At 43.0% G+C, this 21,745-nt stretch overlaps 1 protein-coding gene across 2 annotated transcripts in view; it reads right to left on the reverse strand.

Annotated features, from left to right (window-relative positions):
• The window catches only part of LOC149138326 (DNAJ heat shock N-terminal domain-containing protein), a 271,925-nt gene that overhangs the window by 174,612 nt on the left and 75,568 nt on the right, over positions 1-21,745 (reverse strand). For both annotated transcript variants that reach the window (XM_089448165.1, XM_089448164.1), the window contains exon 5: positions 19,184-19,265. In XM_089448165.1, the coding sequence (XP_089304291.1) occupies positions 19,184-19,265 (82 nt within the window). The remainder of the gene's footprint in view (positions 1-19,183; positions 19,266-21,745) is intronic.

Consider the following 21,745-nt stretch of genomic DNA (forward strand, 5'->3'; position numbering starts at 1 on the left):
GCGCTGCCTCAGACTTTGGCACTCTAGCTTTGCCACTGTCGCTCCATCACACCTCGCTCCAACCAACACCCGTCATTTTGCTATTGTCGTTAAAGGCTCCTGTAGCCGTATGTGATCCAAGAGTTTTGGCACCTCAAGGATCATACCCCCATGTAATCCTATCGACTACAACTCGATGTCGCCCCACCTCTTCATCAGAGTAACATGAGCACTCATGGCACAATCACCATCCTCGCCTTCCTTGTCCATGAGTGCTCATGTTACTCTGATGAAGAGGTGGGGCGACATCGAGTCACAGAACTTCTTATTGGTTCAGTCACTTGAGAAGTTTGTGACTGCAAAGTTTGAGAGTCGAGACTCAACCAACTGAGTTTGATCATGATGACTCATGAGAAGTTTCAAGTGATAATGTTGATCACTATTATAGTATTAACATATATGTAGACTGGAGTCTTGTAGTAGGCCACTGGCCCCATAGTTTGTAGGCTTTGTTTTTGCACTATAGAAGCCATTTAAAGCCTCATTGCTTATGTATTTTGTCGATGATATGTATTGCACTCAGTGCCATTTTGATATATTCACCTTTACATGGTATATAAATGAGCAATCTTTGCATATTTTGTCTCTATTGGCTTGGAATCATGGTTTTAAATCTTAAAAATAGTTTTTTTCATTAAAAAACAATTATTTAATGTATTTTTCTAAAACCGGTTCGTTTAGACCAAACCAGTCCCGGTTAGACCGGTTCCGGTCGGTAAACCGGTTCATTAGGTGGACCGGTCCGGTCACCGGTTCCGGTTTTAAAAACATTGGTCTCCAGAGACACTGTTCTACACCAATAGAACCAGCGTCCCACCAAATCCTCAAATAGAATCTGCTCTGCTTCCTCAGCCCCACAACTGACTGATTCGTACCTCTCAAGCTCTGCGCTAGCGTAGAGAGCTGACGCAGTCACTGTGTGGGCTCCTCTCTAGCTCTACATCACCCTTTGCAAGCTCGAAATACTGATGTAGGCATTGCGTAAGCCTCTGCGTCACCTCCTCTAGCTCTGCGTCACTCCTATAGTTACTCCTCTACCACTGAAATAGCATTGTCACTTAAGACAGCTACTTCTCTACAACAAATTCTCCGGATTTCTCAGTTGGTGTCTTCAGTCTCCTATGATATGCAGTGCTCTGATACCATGTGAAAATTTCTAAATCTACAAATCAGAAATCCTACTACAATCACTGGTTTATCATCTCCTACTTGTTCTTTACATTTATCAAGTTATTTAATTACTTAAACAACGATGAAAACACTATTGCAGCCTACACATACATACAGATCATGAACTGAAATAAATTAAGGCAATCACAAGGGACACTGTTATTTTAGGACAATCGTCCCCAGAAAAACCCAATTCAGGAAAACCAATGCAGCATATACAAGGTTTGTATTATTAAGCAGATTTCTGAATACAACTACGGTGCCAAATCTGGCTCACCCAACAGAGAATAAACCTGGCAGAAGTACCTCTATCCGGATATAGATATTTTGGCAATCCAGCAACTATTGATTTGGGGTAGCATCGGATGTGCTCTAGCCACGAAATTTGGTGGAAAGGTTGGGGCACATGAGATCTCCAATACCCAAAAAGGGTTTGGGCAAATTCTAAACAGTTCAGGAGATATTAAAATAATTAATATTTTTAATGGAATCCCTAAGTCTAAACTTAGGGAATTAAAATATTAATGTGAATTAATATTAAACTGTGTTAGAATGGTCCAAAAGACATAGATCAAGTAAGATCTAATCTCAGCCATTGATTAGGGACTTAATCTCGGCCATTGATATGTCAATAGGAAAAGTATAAGAGGAGGCTTGAGGGGCATTGAGTACAGAGAAATAGAGAGGCAGAGATAGTGTTGGGAGAGCAGCGCAGGAGCCAGAGAGAGTGACGCAGTAGCAGCCAGGGCTCACGCAGGGCTATGCAGAGGCAACCAGGCGTTGTGCAGTGCTTCAAAGAGGCCAACGTTGTTGACGCAGAGGGCCAAAAGGCTAATGCAGGGCCTCCTGAGGCTGACGCAGGCCCATTCAGGGTGACGCAGGGCCAGCGCAGGGTAGAGAGAGGCTGATGCAGTCTAGAAAGGCAGACATTGGGGTTTCTGGGGCAAATTGGAGCTGAGAAGCTACCGAAGGTTTATCCGGGGTTTCAGCCGGGACATTTGTCTCAGACTAAGAGGTACTACTGCCAAGGAAATTCTCTGTTGGGTAAGCTGGATTTGGCACCCAGATTGTACTCTGAAATTGCTTAATAAGAAAACCCTCAGATAGTTGCAACAGTTTTCCCACATTAGATTTTTCCTGGGACATTGGTCCAAAAATAACGGTGTCATTTGGTGTGATTGTTTCTGTTTCCTTCAGTTGTTGATCTGTAATATGTTGAACATGCGCTAGTGTTTATTTTTAGTATTTACATTGTAAACAACTTGTTAAGTAATAGAACAAGTAGGTAGGAATAAATCAATAAAGTGCATGGAGGGTTTCTAACTTGTAGACTTAGAAACTTCAACATGGTATTAGAGCATGATCGCAGATCACAAGAGAACTGAGGACATCAGCTGAGCAGAGCAATAGCAGCAGAAAATAGTTGTCCCGAGATGACAGAAGTTGTTTCTAGCAAAGCAACAACAACAGAAGGGTGACGCAGTGCCTGCGTCATCAAGGGTGAGCTAGGAAGAGGCAGCGCAGAGGCTAACGGAGGCAAAGGCAGCCTCACGCAGAAGCTACGAGGGTTGACGCAGTTGGCTGAGGAGGCCGGGTTGCTGGTGTCGTGATTGCACAGAGGCTAGGAGCTCTCAACTTCAAGTTGTTGGGGTTTAGAAGGTTGTGGGAACATTGCAGAGTGGAGCTGGTGAGGGACTATAGTCAGAACAATACCTAACAGGACAAGGCCAAGAGGAGGGAGTTGATACCGAGGGTTTCTAGCCGAGAAATCTGGATCAGTGGTGCAGTTACACAGACAATTAGAGTAGGGGTCATCTCGACATCGGCAGAAGGATTTCCAAGAGGGAAATCAAGACTCAGAGGGAGTCAGATCGAGAACTTCCAGGAGGGAAGTAGAAGAGCATCATGGCACTACATGGAGTAAGAGACTAGGATAGGCTGGACAGAGCGTCGAACTTCGCAGTCTGGAAGGCCAAAATCTTATCTGTACTTGACAGAAATCGTGTCAAGCACTTCGCCTTGAAAACGATAGCTATCCCAGTCGACCCAGCTGAGAACGACAAGTACGAGGAGGCAATGGCAAGGGCCAAGAGCATCATCCTTGACGGGGTCAAGGATCATGTAGTACCACACATTTCCGAGAAAGAAACGGCATATGAGATGTGGGAGACCCTTAAGAAATTGTACCAGCATACTTCAATGCAGAGAAGGATGTTACTAGAGAATCAGCTGAGGTCATATCAGATGAAGGGAGAACCGATTGACACCTTCCTCGGAGAACTAAATGAGATCCGAAATCAGTTGACTACTATAGAAGCCACGCCGGATCAAGAATTGATGGTGAGGACAGCCCTGAATGCAGTCTCAGAAGACTGGCAGGTATTTGTCCAGAGTATACTGGGCAGAGGGACACTTCTACCATGGGATGAGATGTGGGCGGCTCTTCCCCAAGAAGAGATCAGACGGCAATTGTTAAATTCACATGGAATGTAAACAACAAAGGTGGATGATAAAACTTTGAATGCATTATTATTGACATGATATACATTTATAGTACATTTGTGTGACCGTTGGGTTCCACATCCCAAGGTCTCTTGGACTCTGTTAAGTTATGGTATGTTATATGCTTTTACTTCTTTTTTTTATTATTTCATATTAGCAATCACATGTACATAAAGTAAAGTGCAGATAGAACATTAAACGATCGACAGAAAACAAGCCAAAACAAGAGACACAAGATGTAGTGGCTAGCTAGGCAGAAACCCCACAATGTGTGGGGAAACCTTTGATCAAATCTTCTTTTATCTTCAATAATTAAGCAGAGAGAAATAGTACAATAAATCTGATTTATATCAGCAGTAGCAAACCCTAGATCAGCAGCATCAACATTAATGGCTTCATCATCAAACTAGGGCAGACGGTATCTCACAAACCAACCGTCGGATCGGCTTGATTCCACCACCAAAATTTGTGGCTTCCAGAGAAGGTTCAGATGAACCTACAGCGCAGTTCAGATGAGGAGATCTTCTAGTCCACGCAAGTCAAACTTCACTTTTGCAGTTGCAGCTTCAGTTTCAGTAGCTTCTTTCAAACTAGGGCAATCGATATCTTGCAAACCGTCGGTCTGATTGACTTGATTCCACCACCAAAAGTTGTGGCTTTCAGAGGAGGTTCAGATGAACCTACATCGCAGTTCAGATGCGGGCATCTTCTAATACACGCAGGTCAAACTTTACTTCTACAGTTGCAGCTTCAGTTTCAGCAGCTTCCGACTTCACATGTGTGAGGGAGAGACCCTTTTCTGCGCAGTAGAGAAGAGACTCTTTTCTGCACAATAAAGAGAGAGAGATGTGATGAGATGAGTGAGTCCAAATGAGGAAAAGTCCTCCTGTATTTATACACAACGTTGGTGTTTGAATAGATGCGACTGTTGGGCTTCTGAGCCTACATGAGTTGTAGATCGGCTTGATAATAATTCCATAATCAAAATAAATTCATATCTCCATGAATACTTATCGGAATTGGATGATCTTTATATCAATCCTACACCTCTCGATGAGAGGAATCTAATAAAAATATTATCAGCCATGAATAAGATGACCCACATGAAGTTTTGCCCTAGTTGCCAATTTTAACACTCCTTCTCAACTAGGGAGAACTTCATCTGCAATCTGTCTATTGGTCATTACTATTCATCCATCAAATGCACTGCCCTGTACAGCTTGACCCTTGCCCTTCTCTGCTCTATTCTGCCTGTTCTGCTTTGTCTTGTTCTGCCTTGTACTGATCTGTACGGCTCTGCTCTGTTATGCTTTGCTCTGCTTTTGTCCGAATTATGAAGAAGAAGAAATGATTGAGGATGTATCATACTGACTCAAAGTCAGTCTCAGAGTATGTACCACTGGTCCCAGACCAGTCTCAACCAACCCGAAGTCAGCGTCATAGTGAGTACAACTCCTACCACTGGTCCCAGACCAGTAACATCCTCCACTGACTCAAAGTCAGTCTCAGAGTGCGTACCACTGGTCCCAGACTAGTAACAACCGACCCAAAGTCAGTGTCATAGAATGTACCACTCCTACCACTGGTCCCAGACCAATATCATTGATCCCATATCAATGGAGGTCATCCTAGCGTAGGGAGTATGGTAGATACAACAATGCATCCATCGATACTACTATGGTCCCTAACTTCATTTCCCTACTCATTAATCAAATGAGAGGTACTTCCCATGAGTCCCAGACTGCATGGGTAGGATGTCTCGACAGTAGAACTTAATCAATCTCGTCCTCACAGGGGAACACATCAATCCTGCTACGATCGCCATGGAGAACACGTCAATCCAGGCCTCACAGGAGAACACATCAATCCTGCTACGATTGCCATGGAGAACACATCAATCCAGGCCTCACAGGAGAGCACATCAATCCTGCTACAATCGCCGTGGAGAACACATCAATCCAGGCCTCACAGGAGAGCATATCAATCCTACTACAATCGCCGTGGAGAACACATCAATCCACGCCTCACAGGAGAACACATCAATCCTACTACAATGTCGCCACGGGGTGTACATGTAAACCATCAGGGGATAGTGAATCATCCTGTGGTCATATGCTGCTCCAAGAAGTACCCCACACCCCACTAGAGCTCCCAGAGCTGAACGCATCATACATGACCCTCATCGAAGGGTCTTTGAACAACTCCAAGTTGTTCTTAGAAAGTCAGTAATTTTACTTTCCCAAGGGGTTTTGTCAAAATGTTAGCGACCTGTTCATCTATACTGATATGTTGGAGCCTTATAGCTCCCCACTGCACCATATCTCGAATATAGTGGTATCTGATATCGATATGCTTGGAGCGATCATGAAATACGGGATTCTCTGACAAACAAATCCCACTTTGGTTGTCACAAAGGATCACGGTGGTATCCAATGTAAATCCAAACAGCTCACTGAAGAGCTTTCGCAACCAAACTGCCTCATAGGAGGCCATGCTAGCAGCAATATACTCTGCTTCGGCAGGTGCTCAAGGCCACCGACTTCTACTTCCTGCTCATCCAGGATATCGAAGCAGATCCCAAGGAGAAACAACACCCGGAAGTGCTCTTACGTTCTTCCACATTGCCTGCCCAATCAGCATCTGTGTATCCAAATAGTCTCACATCTCTGGCAATGTATCTTAACCCATAAGTGATTGTGCCACGAAGATATCTCAACAGATTCTTGGCACCAATCTAATGTATTCGGTGGGGTTCAACCATATGTTGACTCAACATGTTGACTGCAAAGCATATATCTGGACGGGAGTTCACTAAGAACATTAATGCTCCGACGAGTTGCCGATACTCGGTAGCATTTCGTAAAACAGGTTCAGCAGCACTACCGCTTAACTTCTTGAAGTCAAGCTCCATCGGGGTAGTTACAGGCTTGCAATCCACCACATCGAATCTTTCCAATATCTTCACCACATATTTTCCTTGAGATAGGAATGTTTCCCCTGGCTTTTGCCACACTTGAAGTCCTAGGAAATAGTGCATCAGTCCTAGGTCCTTCATTTAAAATTTAGAAGCCAACTCCCTCTTACGTTTGAGAATGAGAGGATCTGCACCTGTTAGAAAGAGGTCATCCACATACAACACCAGTATGAGAGGCCTGTCATCTTCAACCTTAAGGTAAAGGTTAGGATCGGCTTCACTCCTAGTGAATCCTAGCTTCATCAAGTAGTTATCGATCCTCTCATACCATGCTCGGGGTGTTTGCTTCAGCCCATAGAGAGCCTTCTTCAACCTGCATACATGAGATTTTCAATCATAAATCTCAAATCCTTCGAGTTGCTCCACATAGAACTCTTCTTTGATCAAACTGTGCAAGAACACGGTCTTGACATCCATCTGATGTAGGTTCCAGCCTTGTGAAGCCACAAGGGCTATGATCAAGCGGATGATCATATATCTGGCAACAGGTGCAAATATCACATCATAGTCTATAACTTCCTTTTGGGAGAAACCACGAGCAACAAAACGAGCCTTATACTATTCCGTACTTCCATCTGCTGCAGCTTTATCTTGTAAAGCCATTTTGAAGTAACAATTGTCTTCTCCTGGGGTCTGGGAACTACTTCCCAGACATCATTCTCCATAATAGACTCATATTCTTTGGTCATAGCATCCTTCCATACTTGATGCTTAACGGCATCTGAGAATGATGAAGGCTCATTTTGTATGACCGTGCTCATGATGCTCGGGTATCCCTGATACCTGTTAGGTTTCTTACTTTCACGGAAGGTTCCTCGGGGTACAGCATGTCCTTCAGCATCATCAAGTATCCCCCTAAGCCATGAAGGCCTCTTCGTAGAAGAGGAAGGCTTAGGTGGATAAATAGGATCCATGGGTTCCTCCACATCAAGCATTGTTACATTATCTACCCATAGAAACTTCGGAAGTCTCTAGACAACTTCCACAATCGTACGGTTCTTCCTTTCCGCCACACCATTATGCTCAGGAGTATGTGGAGTAGTAGTCTCCCTCTTAACGTCAGCCTCAAGTATGCCTCAGTGAACCAACTGTAATATATCGGAGGTCTTACTTTGGCTTGAGGGGAATGGTCCTCTTTTGAGCTTTCCTTCGGCACATCCCGAACATACACCTTCTTTTCTACTCGGAATTCAGGCATCCCTGTTACCATATGTCTTACATCGGGTATACCTTTGTAATGAAGATGGGCAAACCTCCAATGCCAAAGTTTGGACTGAAGAGATGTGTCATAAGACATGACACCTACTTGACTTTCATCGACCTGATATAATGAATCAACACGAAACCCAAGAGTAAAGGCATCTTTAACATTATTTTTTGATACATGTACCTTGCCATCGCTGAAGGTTACCTTAGAGCCTTTGTCTTCCATTGCTGAGATGGACACCAGGTTCTTTCAAAGGTCAGGTGCACTTAATACATCCTGGAATTTCTAGCCTTCTTGAATGGTTGTCCTCTTCCTTGATTTCCAGCATTCCTTTTACCTTTGTTGTTGAATTTTCCATCCCTTCGATTACCATGAGAGGGATTTTGATCATCGTCATGGTGAGAGTCCTTTTTATCAAGGCACTCCCTTGCATAGTGACCTGCTTTATCGCAGATGTAACATCGTCCTTTTCTTCCACCCTTAGGTCCAGTCTTTCCTTTTGATTTAGTCCCGGAATTTTTTTTTTCTTAGCATGAGAAGAAAAGGCAGCAAGAGGACCTTTAGGCATGGGCATTTCTTGCTCTTCTACCCTTGTTTCTTCTTGAATGCATCTAGCCATTAATTCCTTGAAACCAGAAATTACATGATTGCTCAAAAGAGTAGTCCTAACATGTACCATTCGGATGGTAATCCTCCAAGAGTCGTGAGTGCCATTTCCCTATCAGTAATAGTCTCCCCAATATATAGGAGATCGTTCTTGATCTCGATGATTCTTAAGAAATATGCTTGCATGCTCTCATCTTTACCCTTATGAATTTCCTTCAGCTTATTTCTAAGAAACAAAACTTGATTTGCATCATTAACTTTAAATAAACTCACCAGTCTATCGTATATTGCCTTGGAGGTGTTCAGGTCGAAGATGTAGGCCACCAAGCGCTTGTCGATAGAGTCCTGGATGATCTTCTTTGAATTTACTTCTACGGTTTTCCATTTGCTCCTCGCAGCAGCAGATGCATTTGATGGAGACTCAACAATATTGCCTCTCACATTGTCCAACACTCTTTGATCTTCCAAGGTTAGATCGATAGACCTCTTCCATCCGTGATAGTCAGCTTTCTCACGGAGCTTGTCATCAGCAGGAAAGACTGATGAGGACCCCATAGATCTTTTAGGATAGCCTTGCCAATCTTCTCTTCGGTGATTTCTCTTGCTCTTGCTCGGGCTTTGTCTTCACCTCAGCTCTGATTCCATGTTAAGTTATGGTATGTTCTATGCTTTACTTCTTTTTCTTATTATTTCAGATTAGCAATCACATGTACATAAAGTAAAGTGTAGATAGAACATTAAACGATCGACAGAAAACAAGCCAAGACAAGAGACACAAGATGTGGCGGCTAGCTAGGGACAAACCCCACAATGCGTGGGGAAACCCTTTGATCAAATCTCCTTTTATCTTCAATAATTAAGCAGAGAGAAATAGTACAATAAATCTTATTTATATCAGCAGTAGCAAACCCTAGATCAGCAGCATCAGCACTAGCAGCTTCATCATCAAACTAGGGCAGACGATATCTCACAAACCAACCGTCGGATCGGCTTGATTCCACCACCAAAAGTTGCAACTTCCAGAGGAGGTTCAGATGAACCTATAGCGCAGTTCAGATGAGGAGATCTTCTAGTCCACGCAGGGCAAACTTCACTTCTGTAGTTGCAGCTTCAGTTTCAGCAGCTTCCTTCATACTAGGGCAGTGGATATTTGCAAACCGTTCGTCGGATTGACTTGATTCCACCACCAAAAGTTGTGGCTTTCAAAGGAGGTTCAGATGAACCTACAGCGCAGTTCAGATGAGGGGATCTTCTGGTCCACACAAGTCAAACTTTACTTCTGCAGTTGCAGCTTCAGTTTCAGCAGCTTCCGACTTCACATGTGTGAGGGAAAGACCCTTTTCTACGCAATAGAGAAGAGACTCTTTTCTGAGAGAGATGTGATGAGATGAGTGAGTCCAAATGAGGAAAAGTCCTCCTGTATTTATACACAACGTTAGTGTTTGAATAGATGCAACTGTTGGGCTTCTGAGCCTACATGAGTCGTAGGTCGGCTTGATAATAATTCCATAATCAAAATAAATTCACATCTCCATGAATACTTATCGGAATCAGATGATCTTTATGGAAGGCGAATGTGCATTCCTCTTGTTCCAACCCACGAGCTATTGAATTTCACAGAGAATAACTTTGGAGAAAAGTCATTGTGCCCCAAGCATTACTACACTGAATCCAATAACAGAAATGCGCGAAATATAGAAAAGCACAAGACAAGGGCACATTGCACTTTGGCTGACATCCAGCTTATAATGATAGGATCAAAATGGCAAGACTGAAATTCAGAACATGCATACCTAGGTGGAGGTCACAAAACTAGTGGCTCAAATTGGAGCAGGACCAGCAATCGCCCGCTCTGATACCATGTTAACGTCACATGGAATGTAAATAGCAAAGGTGGATGATAAAACATTGAATGCATTATTATTGACATGATATACATTTATAGTACATTTGTGTGATAGTTGGGTTCCACATAACAAGGTCTCTTGGACTCTCATGGCTGTTCACATTCTACACCAACTCATAGAGGATTAGGTGTCCAACAGCAGTCAATGGTGGGAAGCAACAGTAAGGGGATCAAAGTCAAGCAGGAGGAGGAAGATGTTGCCCTAGCATCTGAGGCAAAGCAAGAGAAGCGGAAGAAGAAGGATCTCTCCAAGATCAAGTGCTTCCATTGTGGGGAGTTGGGTCATTATGCGACCCAGTGTCCAAGGAAGAAGTGTAAGGGAGAGTCTTCCGAGACTAAGGCAGCGTAGCCTACATAAATAAAAACTGTGTTGTCTCTCCTGTTGTTGCTTTGCCTCTCTGTTATGTATTCTTGGCCTTGGACTAAAGTCTCGTTGCCGAACTGCCCCCTCTCACTGCAACTCAGACCACTAGCTCGATTTTTCAGCAAACCACGCCCCAGAAAAATCAAACTCTTTGATCTCTTGGTGCATCTCCAACTGACCCTCAAGCCTCCTCTTATACTTTTTTTGTTGATGAATCAACGGTCGTGATCTAATCGCTAATCAACGGATAAGATTAAAACAGGCTTGATCCTCGTCACTTAGGACCTTCTCACCCATATTTTATTAACACACATTAATATTTTTATTTTCCTAAGTTTAGACTTAGGAACCCATTAAAAATATTAATTATTTTAATAACTCCTCATCCTGGTGGAATTTCTCCAAATGATTTATGGGTTCTGGAGATCTCATGTGTTTTATACCCTCCACAAAATTTCGGAGTTAGAGCACATCCGATGCTACCCAAAATAAACATTAAATGCACTGCAGTCTACATAAATAAAAACTATGGAAAATAAATACAGCACAGGAGAGAAATAAACATCACACACCTACACAGTTATTTTTGGACAAATGTCCCCAGAAAAACCCAGTGTGAGAAAACCGGTGCAGCAACTGAGGATTTGTATTATTAAGCAGTAGTAATTTGAATATAATCTCTAGATGCTTTGTTGGCTATCCAGTACAAAGAATATGACTGACAGAAGATTAGTGAGAAATACCTCACACTATTATTGGCGAGCCCGACTGATCCAGCGACAGAATGGCTAGTCCCTTGCTGCCTCTACGCAGTCACTGCATAGGCCCAACGTCAGAGCTTCTAGGGACAGCGTCACCCCTTCCGCTGACCGATTTGCCTCTAAGACTCGATTCTGCCCTCTCGGTCTCGCACCCCGGCTTTCGGCTTCAAAATCGACCTCTCCAACAAAAATACAGATATCCTCAAGGCTCTATGCTGCCTCTTCGTCAGCCTACGCTACCCAGCGTAGCCTCTGCGTTGCCTCTCCTGGATCTCTCTCAACCTCCTCTTCTAAGTATTCCCGGATTAGGAGAAACATCCAACCAGAACTACCCCTGCCACTCTCTGCAAGAAATCACTTTGAATCTCTCTGGCAACTGTTGCGCTGCTCACTTCAGAAATTCGATCTCTGATCTCCCAATCGATATTTCTTCCAAATGTCCATCAAGCCTCCTCTTATAGTCCTTATGTTGAGAACCAACGGCCCAAATTAGATCCTAATCCGTGGCTCATATCATTTTGACTTGATCCTCGTCTTCTTCTGGAAGTTTCACCCACAGTTAAATTAATAGCCTTTAATTACTAATTTCCTAGGTTTAGACTTAGGCACCCATTAAAAATAATTAATTATTTTAATAAAACTGTCTTCAAATGGAATTTCCCCAAAAAATTTCTGGGTATTGTGGAATACATGTGTCCAAGCCTCCTTGCAAATTTGGAGGCTTAGAGCAAAAATGCTACCAGAAATCAACAGAAGTAGCCCAAGTAAGCGCAGATCTTCAAGAAGAGGTTGAGTTGGAGGTTATCTATCTTAGGAAGCAAGACGAGTAGATCCCTACAAGAGGTTGAGTATCTTGTTTGTTGGATGAAAAGGAGGATGGACGTGAGGTTTATGTCCGTTATTTGATGAAAAAGGAGGTTGCCAAGATTTTGAATGTACCCAGGAGGAGGGTCAACGCCCTAGAAGTAGGTCAAAAGGGCTCAGAACTGTCAACAAAGGGTTGAAAGGCCTCAGACTAAGTGCAGGAGGGCTGAGAGGCCTTAGTTGGGAGCAAAGGAGGTCGAAAAGCCTCAGAATTGTGAAGCAGAAGGGGCCAAGGTGTCTCAAGACTATTGAAAACCAATGAGGGTTATATATACGTTGTTGTTTTGTTGATGGTGAATTGTTGAGTTATTAAAGGATTCTGTTTGGAGAAGGAAGTTTGAACAGCAAGGTTGATGCTGATTTATATGCAGTGAACTAAAGGATAAGTCCACTGCGAGCAGCTAAGTGTACAAGGTATTGAAAGGAGACCTTCTTGATTTGGGGTTGCATCGGATGTGCTCTAGCCACGAAATTTGGTGGAGAGGTTGGGGCACATAAAATCTCCAATACCCAGAAAGGGTTTGTGCAGATATTAAAATAATTAATATTTTTAATGGAGTCCCTAAGTCTAAACTTAGGGAAAATAAAATATTAATGGGAATTAATATGAAACTGTGTTAGAATGGTCCAAAACACATGGATCAAGCCAGATCTAATCTTAGCCGTTGATTAGGGACTTAATCTCAGTCGTTGATATGTCAACAGGAAAAGTATAAGAGGAGGCTTGAGGGTCACTTGGAGAACACACCAGAGTGAACAGTCATTCTATTCTCTAGAGCGGGGTTTGCTAAGAGAGATAGAATTAGTGATCAGGAGTTGCAGCTGAGGGGCCTTGAGTACAAAGAGACAGGGAGGCAGAGATAGCACCGGGGGAGCAGCGCATTAGCCAAGGAGAGTGACGCAAAGCCAACCAGGGCTCACGCAGGGCCACGCAGAGACAGTTGGGAGCTGCGCAGAGCCTCAGAGAGGCTAGCGTTGCTGACGCAGTGGGCCAGAGGGCTAACGTAGGGCCTTCTAACGCTAACGCAGACCCATCCGAGGTGACGCAAGGCCAGTGTTGGGCAAAGAGGAGCTGACGCAGTCCAAAGAGAGGCTGACGTTGGGGTTTCTGGGGCAGATTGGTACTGAGAAGTTGTCAGAAGGATTATCCGGGATTTCAGCTAGGAGATTTGTCAAAAACTGAGGTATTACTACCAAGGAAATTCTCTGTTGGGTAGGCCAGTGTCGGCACCCAAATTGTACTCTAATATTGCTTACTAAGAAAACCCTCAGATAGCTGCACCAGTTTTGCCACATTGGGTTTTTCCAGGGACATTGGTCCAAAAAGAATGGTGTCATATGGTGTGATTGTTTTTGTTTCTTTCAGTTGTTAATCTGTAATATGTTGAGCATGCACTAGTGTTTATTTTCAGTATTTACATTGTAAATAACTTGTTAAGTAACGGAACAAGTAGGTAGGAATAAATCAGATAAAGTGCATGGGGGTTTCTAACTAAGTAGACTTAGAAACTTCAACATGGTATCAGAGCGTGATTGCAGATCATAGAAGGACTAAGGACATCAGTCGAGCGGAGCAATAGCTGTTGAAAACAGTTGTCCCAAGGTGACATAAGTTGTTTCTAGCAGAGCAGCAACAAGGGAAGGGTGACGCAGTGCCTGCGTCATCAAGGGTGAGCCGAGAAGAGACAACGCAGAAGCTAAGGAAGGCAAAGGGAGCCTCACGCAGAGCCACGCAAAAGCTGGGAAGGCTGACGCGGTTGGCTAAGGAAGCTGGGTTGCTGGTGCCGGAATTGCACAGAGCCTAGGATGTCTAACCTTCAGGTTGTTGGGGTTTAGAAGGTTGTGGGAATATTGCAGAGTGGAGCTAGTGAGGTAATGTAGTCAGAACAGTACCTGACAGAGCAAGGCCAAGAGGAGGGAGTTGCTACCGAGAGTTTCTAGCCGAGGAACCCAGATCAGTGGTGCGGTTGCACAAGACGATCAGAGTAGGGGGCATCTTGACAACGGTAGGAGGATTTCCAGGAGGGAAATTAGGTCTTAGAGGGAGCCCAGAAAAGAACTTCCAGACGGGAAGTAGAGACCCGGAGGAGTCGAACAGAGAACTTCCAGGAGGGAAGTAGAAGAGCATCATGGCACTACACGGAGTAAGAGACCAGGATAGACTGGACAAAGTGTTGAACTTCGCAGTCTGGAAGGCCAGAATCTTATCCGTACTTGACAGAAATCGTGTCAAGAACTTCGCCTTGAAGGTTATTGCTATTCCAGTCAACCCTAATGATAACGACAAGTACGAGGAGGCAATGGCGAGGGCCAAGAGCATCATCCTTGACGAGGTCAAGGACCATGTAGTACCACACATTGCCAAGAAGGAAACGGCATATGAGATGTGGGAGGCCCTCAAGAAATTGTACCAGCATACTTTTGTGCAGAGAAGAATGCTACTTGAGAATCAATTGAGGTCGTATCAAATGAAGAAGGGAGAACCGATTGACACCTTCCTCGGAGGACTAAATGAGATCCGAGATCAGTTGACTGCTATAAAAGCCACGCTAGATAGGAGTTGATGGTGAGGACAACCCTAAATGTTGTCTCAGAAGTCTAGGAGGTATTTGTCCAGAGTATACTGGGCAGAGGGGCTCTCCCACCTTGGGACAAGATGTGGGCAGCTCTTCGCCAGGAAGAGATCAAACGGCAATCGAAGACAGTAAGCAGCAGCAAGGGGATCAAAGTCAAGCAGAAGGAAGAAGATGTTGCCCTAGCATCTGATAGAAAGCAGGAAAAGCGAAAGAAGAAGGATCTCTTCAAGATCAAGTGCTTCCACTGTGGGGAGTTGGGTCATTATGCGACCCAATGTCCAAGTAAGAAGAGTAAGGGAGAGTCTTCCGAGACTAAGGCAGCGGCAACACAGGCAGAGAAGGAAGTGTTGACAGATGATGATTGTGCCATGAGTGTACATGCACCACTTGAGCGGAAGTGGGGAGACATCAAGCTGTAGTCAGGTGGACTACAGGCGATGAGGGGCAAGATCCTTGAGGTACCCAGCCTCTTGGACTAGACCTTGCTATGGGAGCCCCGAAGAGGAGTAGCAGGATTGGCTGAGTCGGGTAGAGACAGATGCGGATGAAGCAGCAGAGAGAGCTACAGTGCAGGAGTCCCGAGACAGCGCAAGGCTAGCAGGCTGCAGCAGTGCGAGAGGCACAAGAGTGTTGCACCAGTGCAGGATGGCATAGAGAGGTGTGCAACGGTGCGAGATGCAGGGAGTTGTTGCAGCAGCGCAGAGGTCAGAGAGGGAGCACTTGTCAGCGACAGAGGGAGCTTCAGCATCAGGAGAGTCTCTAGCCCAACAAGGAGGTCAGATTGGGAGATCAGTTACTTACTTCTCAGTAATTGAGTTGCAGTGCGGCAGTGGGCAGCACGATGCAACATGATGAGAGGAGGTGTAGTGCGAATGCAGTGCTGCGAGAAAGGACCACTAGCAGCACGGATGCAGAGGGAGTTGTCGTACATATGCAACAATGGCAGTGGCAAAACCATGGGCAGCAGTACAGGATGCAGCAGTGCAGAGGATGTTGGGCAAGAAGGCCTAGCATCAGCACAGGTACCGATGCCAGATGATTAGAGTAATACTCAGTGAGGAGTATTGCTAGAGCACAGTCCTCGCTAAAAGGGAGTGTTGATTTTGGGTAGCATTGGATGTGCTCTAGCCACAAAATTTGGTGGAGAGGTTGGGGCACATAAGATCTCCAATACCCAGAAAGGGTTTGGGCAGATTCTAAACAATTCAAGAGATATTAAATTAATTAATATTTTTAATGGAGTCCCTAAGTCTAAACTTAGGGAAAATAAAATATTAATGGGAATTAATATGAAATTGTGTTAGAATGGTCCAAAAGACATGGATCAAGCCAGATCTAATCTTAGTCGTTGATTAGGGACTTAATCTCTGTCGTTGATATGTCAACGGGAAAAGTATAAGAAGAGGCTTGAGGGTCACTTGGAGAACACACCAGAGTGATCAGTTATTCTATTCTCTAGAGCGGGATTTGTTAAGAGAGATAGAATTAGTGATCGGGAGTTGCAGCTGAGGGGCATTGAGTACAGAGAGGCAGAGAGGCAAAGATAGTGCCGAGAGAGTAGTGCAGTAGCTGGGGAGAGTGACGCAGAGCCAACCAGGGCTCACGCAGGGCCACACAGAGGCAGTCGGGAGCTGCGCAGAGCCTCAGGGAGGCCAGCGTTGCTGACGCAAAGGGCCAGAGGGCTGATGCAAGGCCTCCTAAGGCTGACGCAGACCTCCTAAGGCTGACGCAGACCCATCCGAGGTGACGCAGGGCTAGTGTTGGGCAGAGAGGGGTTGACGCAGTCCAGAGAGAGGCTAACGTTGGGGTTTCTAGGGCAAATTGGTGCTGAGAAGCTGCCGAAAGGATTATCCGAGGTTTCAGCCAAGAGATTTGTCAGAAACTGAAAGGTATTACTACCAAGGAAATTTTTTGTTGGGTAGGCCAGTTTCAGCATCCAAATTGTACTCTGATATTGCTTAATAAGAAAACCCTCAAATCGCTGCACCGGTTTTCCCACAATGGGTTTTTCCAGGGACATTGGTCCAAAAAGAATGGTGTCATATGGTGTGATTGTTTCTGTTTCTTTCAGTTGTTGATCTGTAATATGTTGAGCATGCACTAGTGTTTATTTTCAGTATTTACATTGTAAATAACTTGTTAAGCAACAGAACAAGTAGGTAGGAATAAATCAAATAAAGTGCATGGAGGGTTTCTAACTAAGTAGACTTAGAAACTTCAACACAAATGACAGCTAGGGCATAGGACAGAAGGGAGTTGATCTTCTGTACACAACAGTACTAAAATGGTTGATTTCAAAGGAGTGTCAACCAGCAAGTTGAGTGTTTTGTCATTGTTTTGTTGGGCAGATTGAAGGACTGATGGAATAGACTCAAGCCCTAGTTGTACCATAGTTTGTATTATGGTTTTTAAAGGGCCATGATCCCCAGTATGGGGACCCTATGAATTTCTTGTTGATGAACTGATAAGAAGTGTTTTGGGCCTATATATCTTGTGTATTTTTATTGGTTTCACTGTTGTTGTATTTCTGTTGTGCAAAGTGCTTCATAGTTGAGTATCTTCAATGTGTTTATGTTCTAGTCTAGACATAGACTAGACCTGAGGTATAAGGAATTTCAACAACTTGTGGATTTCGACCTCCTTGAAAGAAGTTGACTTAGCTTTTTTGCTACTCGCTACTTGTGGATATGTGATCTTTTTGGAGCTATTGCTATTGGAGACTAGTTTATGTATTGGAGATGTATTTTTGGGATTGAAAGAAGGTAATTTCTTCAAAAATTTGTGAGCATAGTCGAAGATGTGTAAAGGTTTTACATGTGACGAATGTTTGCTAGGGTTTTTCTATTGCACCATATCTAAATGCATATTTTTATTAGAAAATCTTGGTTAATTATTGCATGTTAAATCTATTTTCCTTGAACGTCTTTCTAATTAATTTCCCCCCTCATAAAAAGATACGGTTTGCAACTGAAAAACTAGGGTTATTCCCCATACTCCATACATAGATTTAATATATCTTAAATTTAGCCCTAAAGACCCCATCATCCAAGTAGGAAAAGGTACTGGGGATCCTTGTGGTGGTCAAAATGCATCAAAACTTTTATCTTTTATCCTTTTTATTTTCCTAGACCCTCTAAGGCAAGCTGCTAGTGCTATATCATAGGGCCAAATTCAACTAGGGCCTTTTGAAGGAAGAGGTCAAGGCTATTTTGGCTTATCTCACCTTGATTTTTCATGAAGAAGGAAGCTACATAATAGAAGCTGCAATTGTTCACATCTCGAAAGCCAAAAAAGTTTTACCTCAACAATGGCTAATGAGCAAATGTGTTGAACAATTTCAAATGATGTTTGGGCTAGAAATTGAAGCAATAAAAAAACAAACTGATGTTTTGTTAACCAAGGATTATTTGAACTTGACAAGGATAATTCCTATGAATCTGCTGCATTTAGATTTGTTTATGAAGAATGTGGGTCTCTCTACAAAAACAATAACCACATTACAAACCTGAAGTTTATCCCTAAAAGCATGAGCAAAAGCATGAGCAAATACCACAAGAAAAAGTTGGGTCCAACAACTTCAATATCGACTATTAGGTGGAAGAATCTATCGGACAAAGCCACTGGCGAAAATGAATATTTTTACCTCAAAACATTCATTCTCACCCATGCTTCGAGGTTGAAGCATTACAAGCAAGGGTGACTTGTAATAAACCAAATATAATTATAGAATAATTATTGTAATCTCTCAAATAGACATACCCACACAAAGGGTTATGTCCAAATGTTAAGCAGAGTATATAATATTGCCATTAGCCATTATAAAGATCGTGTCATGAAAAATAATAATATATATTTCATTTTAATCGTTTGCCTGCAACTTGATAGTTAAAGACAAATGCCTTCAATAAAAACATAGCAGCTTAAGCATCAATCATTTATTTACATATTTATTTATAATTAGTTTATTTAACTGTTAATGTCCAGAACTGGGCAAGATGACCAATGGGACTACAAAAAGTACGATGATAAGAGTGAGATCAGATGGAAAGTAATATTCTTATTGATAAAACATGCACTTCTAATTTTGTAAGTGGGACCAATTTGAAAGCGTTCTGTTACATTTTATTTCTTTTGTGATTCGACCTTGAAAAGACAAGATGAATGAAGTATATAACAAGAATTTTGAATAGAATGACAAAAATAGACTGTCTTACATTTACACGTTCTACTCTACGCATTTCATCTTCAAGAAGGGATAGTTGTGCTGCAGATGTCCAATGTATACAATCAACTGGACTGCAATGCAAAATATAACACTCAGTCAAACCTCTTAATTGTCAAACAAAAACAGAGACAAAATAATACAATTTAAAAGACGGGCCCACAGAAAGAGAATAAAAAAAAAAACCCTGTAAAATGTTGGGGAAAAATGAAACTCAAATTCAAATTCAGTAGGCAATAAGCATGCAGCATATTAGGGCCTATGTTGTGTATACAAAGAAAATAGAATGCGGCAAAACAGAGTCAATCCCAATTTGTAATAGGCAGTCACTAAAGAGTCAATACTAGATCACCAACCCTGCATTGCTATTAAACAGCACATAATAAATGCAACTTCACAAATATAACATAGGAAAAGCTTTATTACTGTGTAATGCAAAATAAAAATTTGTATAGATTGACTCATTATTCATTTTATTTACCAGTAAATATTTGAATATTGTTAAAATTGGAAACTAGGGCCAAACTCCATGTGGATCATCTTATTTATGGCAGCTGATATTTTTCTTGGACTCCTCTCATCGAGAGGTGTAGGATTGATCTAAAGATCATCTGATTCCGATAAGTATTCATGAAAATATGAATTCATTTGTGTTATGGGACAATTCATCAAGGTCGGCCAGCAACTAAACTGACCCCAATTGTGCTCCACGTTTTGGTATAAATACAAGTGCTTTGCAAGTCATTTGTACACACACCTCTCTTGAGATTTCTTCTTCTCCACTTGTTATGGGTTTTAGTAGAAAGAGGAATCTCCAAGGGATAAATGTTGTCCTAGAGGATGCCCTAAACGCAGTCCTAGATGATGCCCTAGCAGCTCTACACATGACCAAGATCTAGGACGCTGTCATATTGTGAAGAAAACAGCCCTCTACGCTGCCAAGGAAGACAGCCCTCACCTAATACGTTGTCCCAAGGGTGACCCTAACCGCAGTTATGGAGATGCCCTAAATACACAGCCATGGAAATGAAGGCAGAAACCCTAGCCGCAGGTCTAAGGAGAAGAGATGCCCTAAACTTAGTTGCTACGCTGCCTAATGGAGATGGCACCTAAACGCTGTCCTGGAAGAAGTGCTCTACACATGGAATGCCCTTGCTGTCACGAAACGAAAAGCCCTTATCCTATACGCAGTCATGAAAGGAATACCATTGCTGTCATGGAAGGAATGCTCTCACAAATAAACGTTGAGATAAAGAAGCCACACCTTCAGCTATCCTTAACGTTGTTCTAAATAAAGATGCTCTATCTGCTGTTTGGATTGAATCACAGTCATGAATGATAGATACAAGTCTTATGATGAATGCTGTAACATTAGAGACAGCATAGCATATGATAGCAAGATGTATAGTGCAGCAAGGGTACAACAATGGGACAGCAAAGGCTACATGGTGCAGCAATGGGACAGCAAAGGCTATATGGTACAGCAATGGGACAGCAATGCTACATGGTGCAGCAATGGTACAGCAATGGGACAGCAAAGGCTACATGGTGCAGCAATGGGACAGCAATGCTACATGGTGCTGCAATGATACAGCAATGGGACAGCAGCAAGGTATGGCAAGGCAAAGTGGGACAACAGCTGTGACATGTCAGCAAAGGCACATGGGACGGCAACAAGCATGGACAGCATAGATAGCAGTGGCAAGCATGGTGTTGTTGGCACATGAGACATGTTGTATGACAACATGGTTCAACAATGACACATGGGACAGCAGTGCAACATAAGGTGAAGCAGTATGATGTGTACAACATGGTCATGAGTCCAGCATTTTGATGATGGGTGCAGCGTGATGACGAGATGCAGCACAATGATAGGTGAAGGAGTCACCTTGGAGAACCAGTGGAAGCAACATGTCTTCAACCAATCTCATGTATCATCTTCTTAGAGATGATCTATGCTCTTATCTAGATAAGTCAAAGTGTTGACTTCTGTTATAAATGTACTCTCTCTCTCTCTCTCTGCTGAACTATTGAAGAACATATAAGAAGAATTGATCAAGGATTTCCCCACAAAGGGGTTTGTCCTGGCTAGTGCCACATCTTGTGTCCTCTTGTCTTGGCTTGTCTTCTGCGATTTATGTTTATGTTCTATCTGCAGTTTACTTTAATGCTGATGTGATTGCTAATCTGGAAAAGATATTGAGCTAACTGTGAAAATTGAAATAAATTTCTCTAAGCATAGAACACACCTAAAATTAGCATGGTATCAGAGCTAAGGTGAAGACAAAGCACGAGCAAGAGTGAAAGAGCAATCACCGAAGACAGTTGGAAAAGGACAAAAGGATCAATGGATTCCACAACCCTCTTCTAATTCACCAAGGATGAAGTCAAAGCAGAGAATATTATCAGAATGGCATAGCGAAAGCTTCGAATGGCCAACCTAAAGATCACTTCAATGGGAAGTCCGGATCTAAGGGTGGAAGGAAAGGAAAATGCCTTGTTTATAATAAGTTCGGCTATTATGCGAAGGAGTGTCTAAATGGCAGGAACACAT

Source organism: Pinus tabuliformis, chromosome X, assembly GCF_031772625.1.
Source record: "Pinus tabuliformis cultivar Carrire ecotype Pingquan chromosome X, CPIR1, whole genome shotgun sequence".
NCBI classification, from domain to species: domain Eukaryota; kingdom Viridiplantae; phylum Streptophyta; class Pinopsida; order Pinales; family Pinaceae; genus Pinus; species Pinus tabuliformis.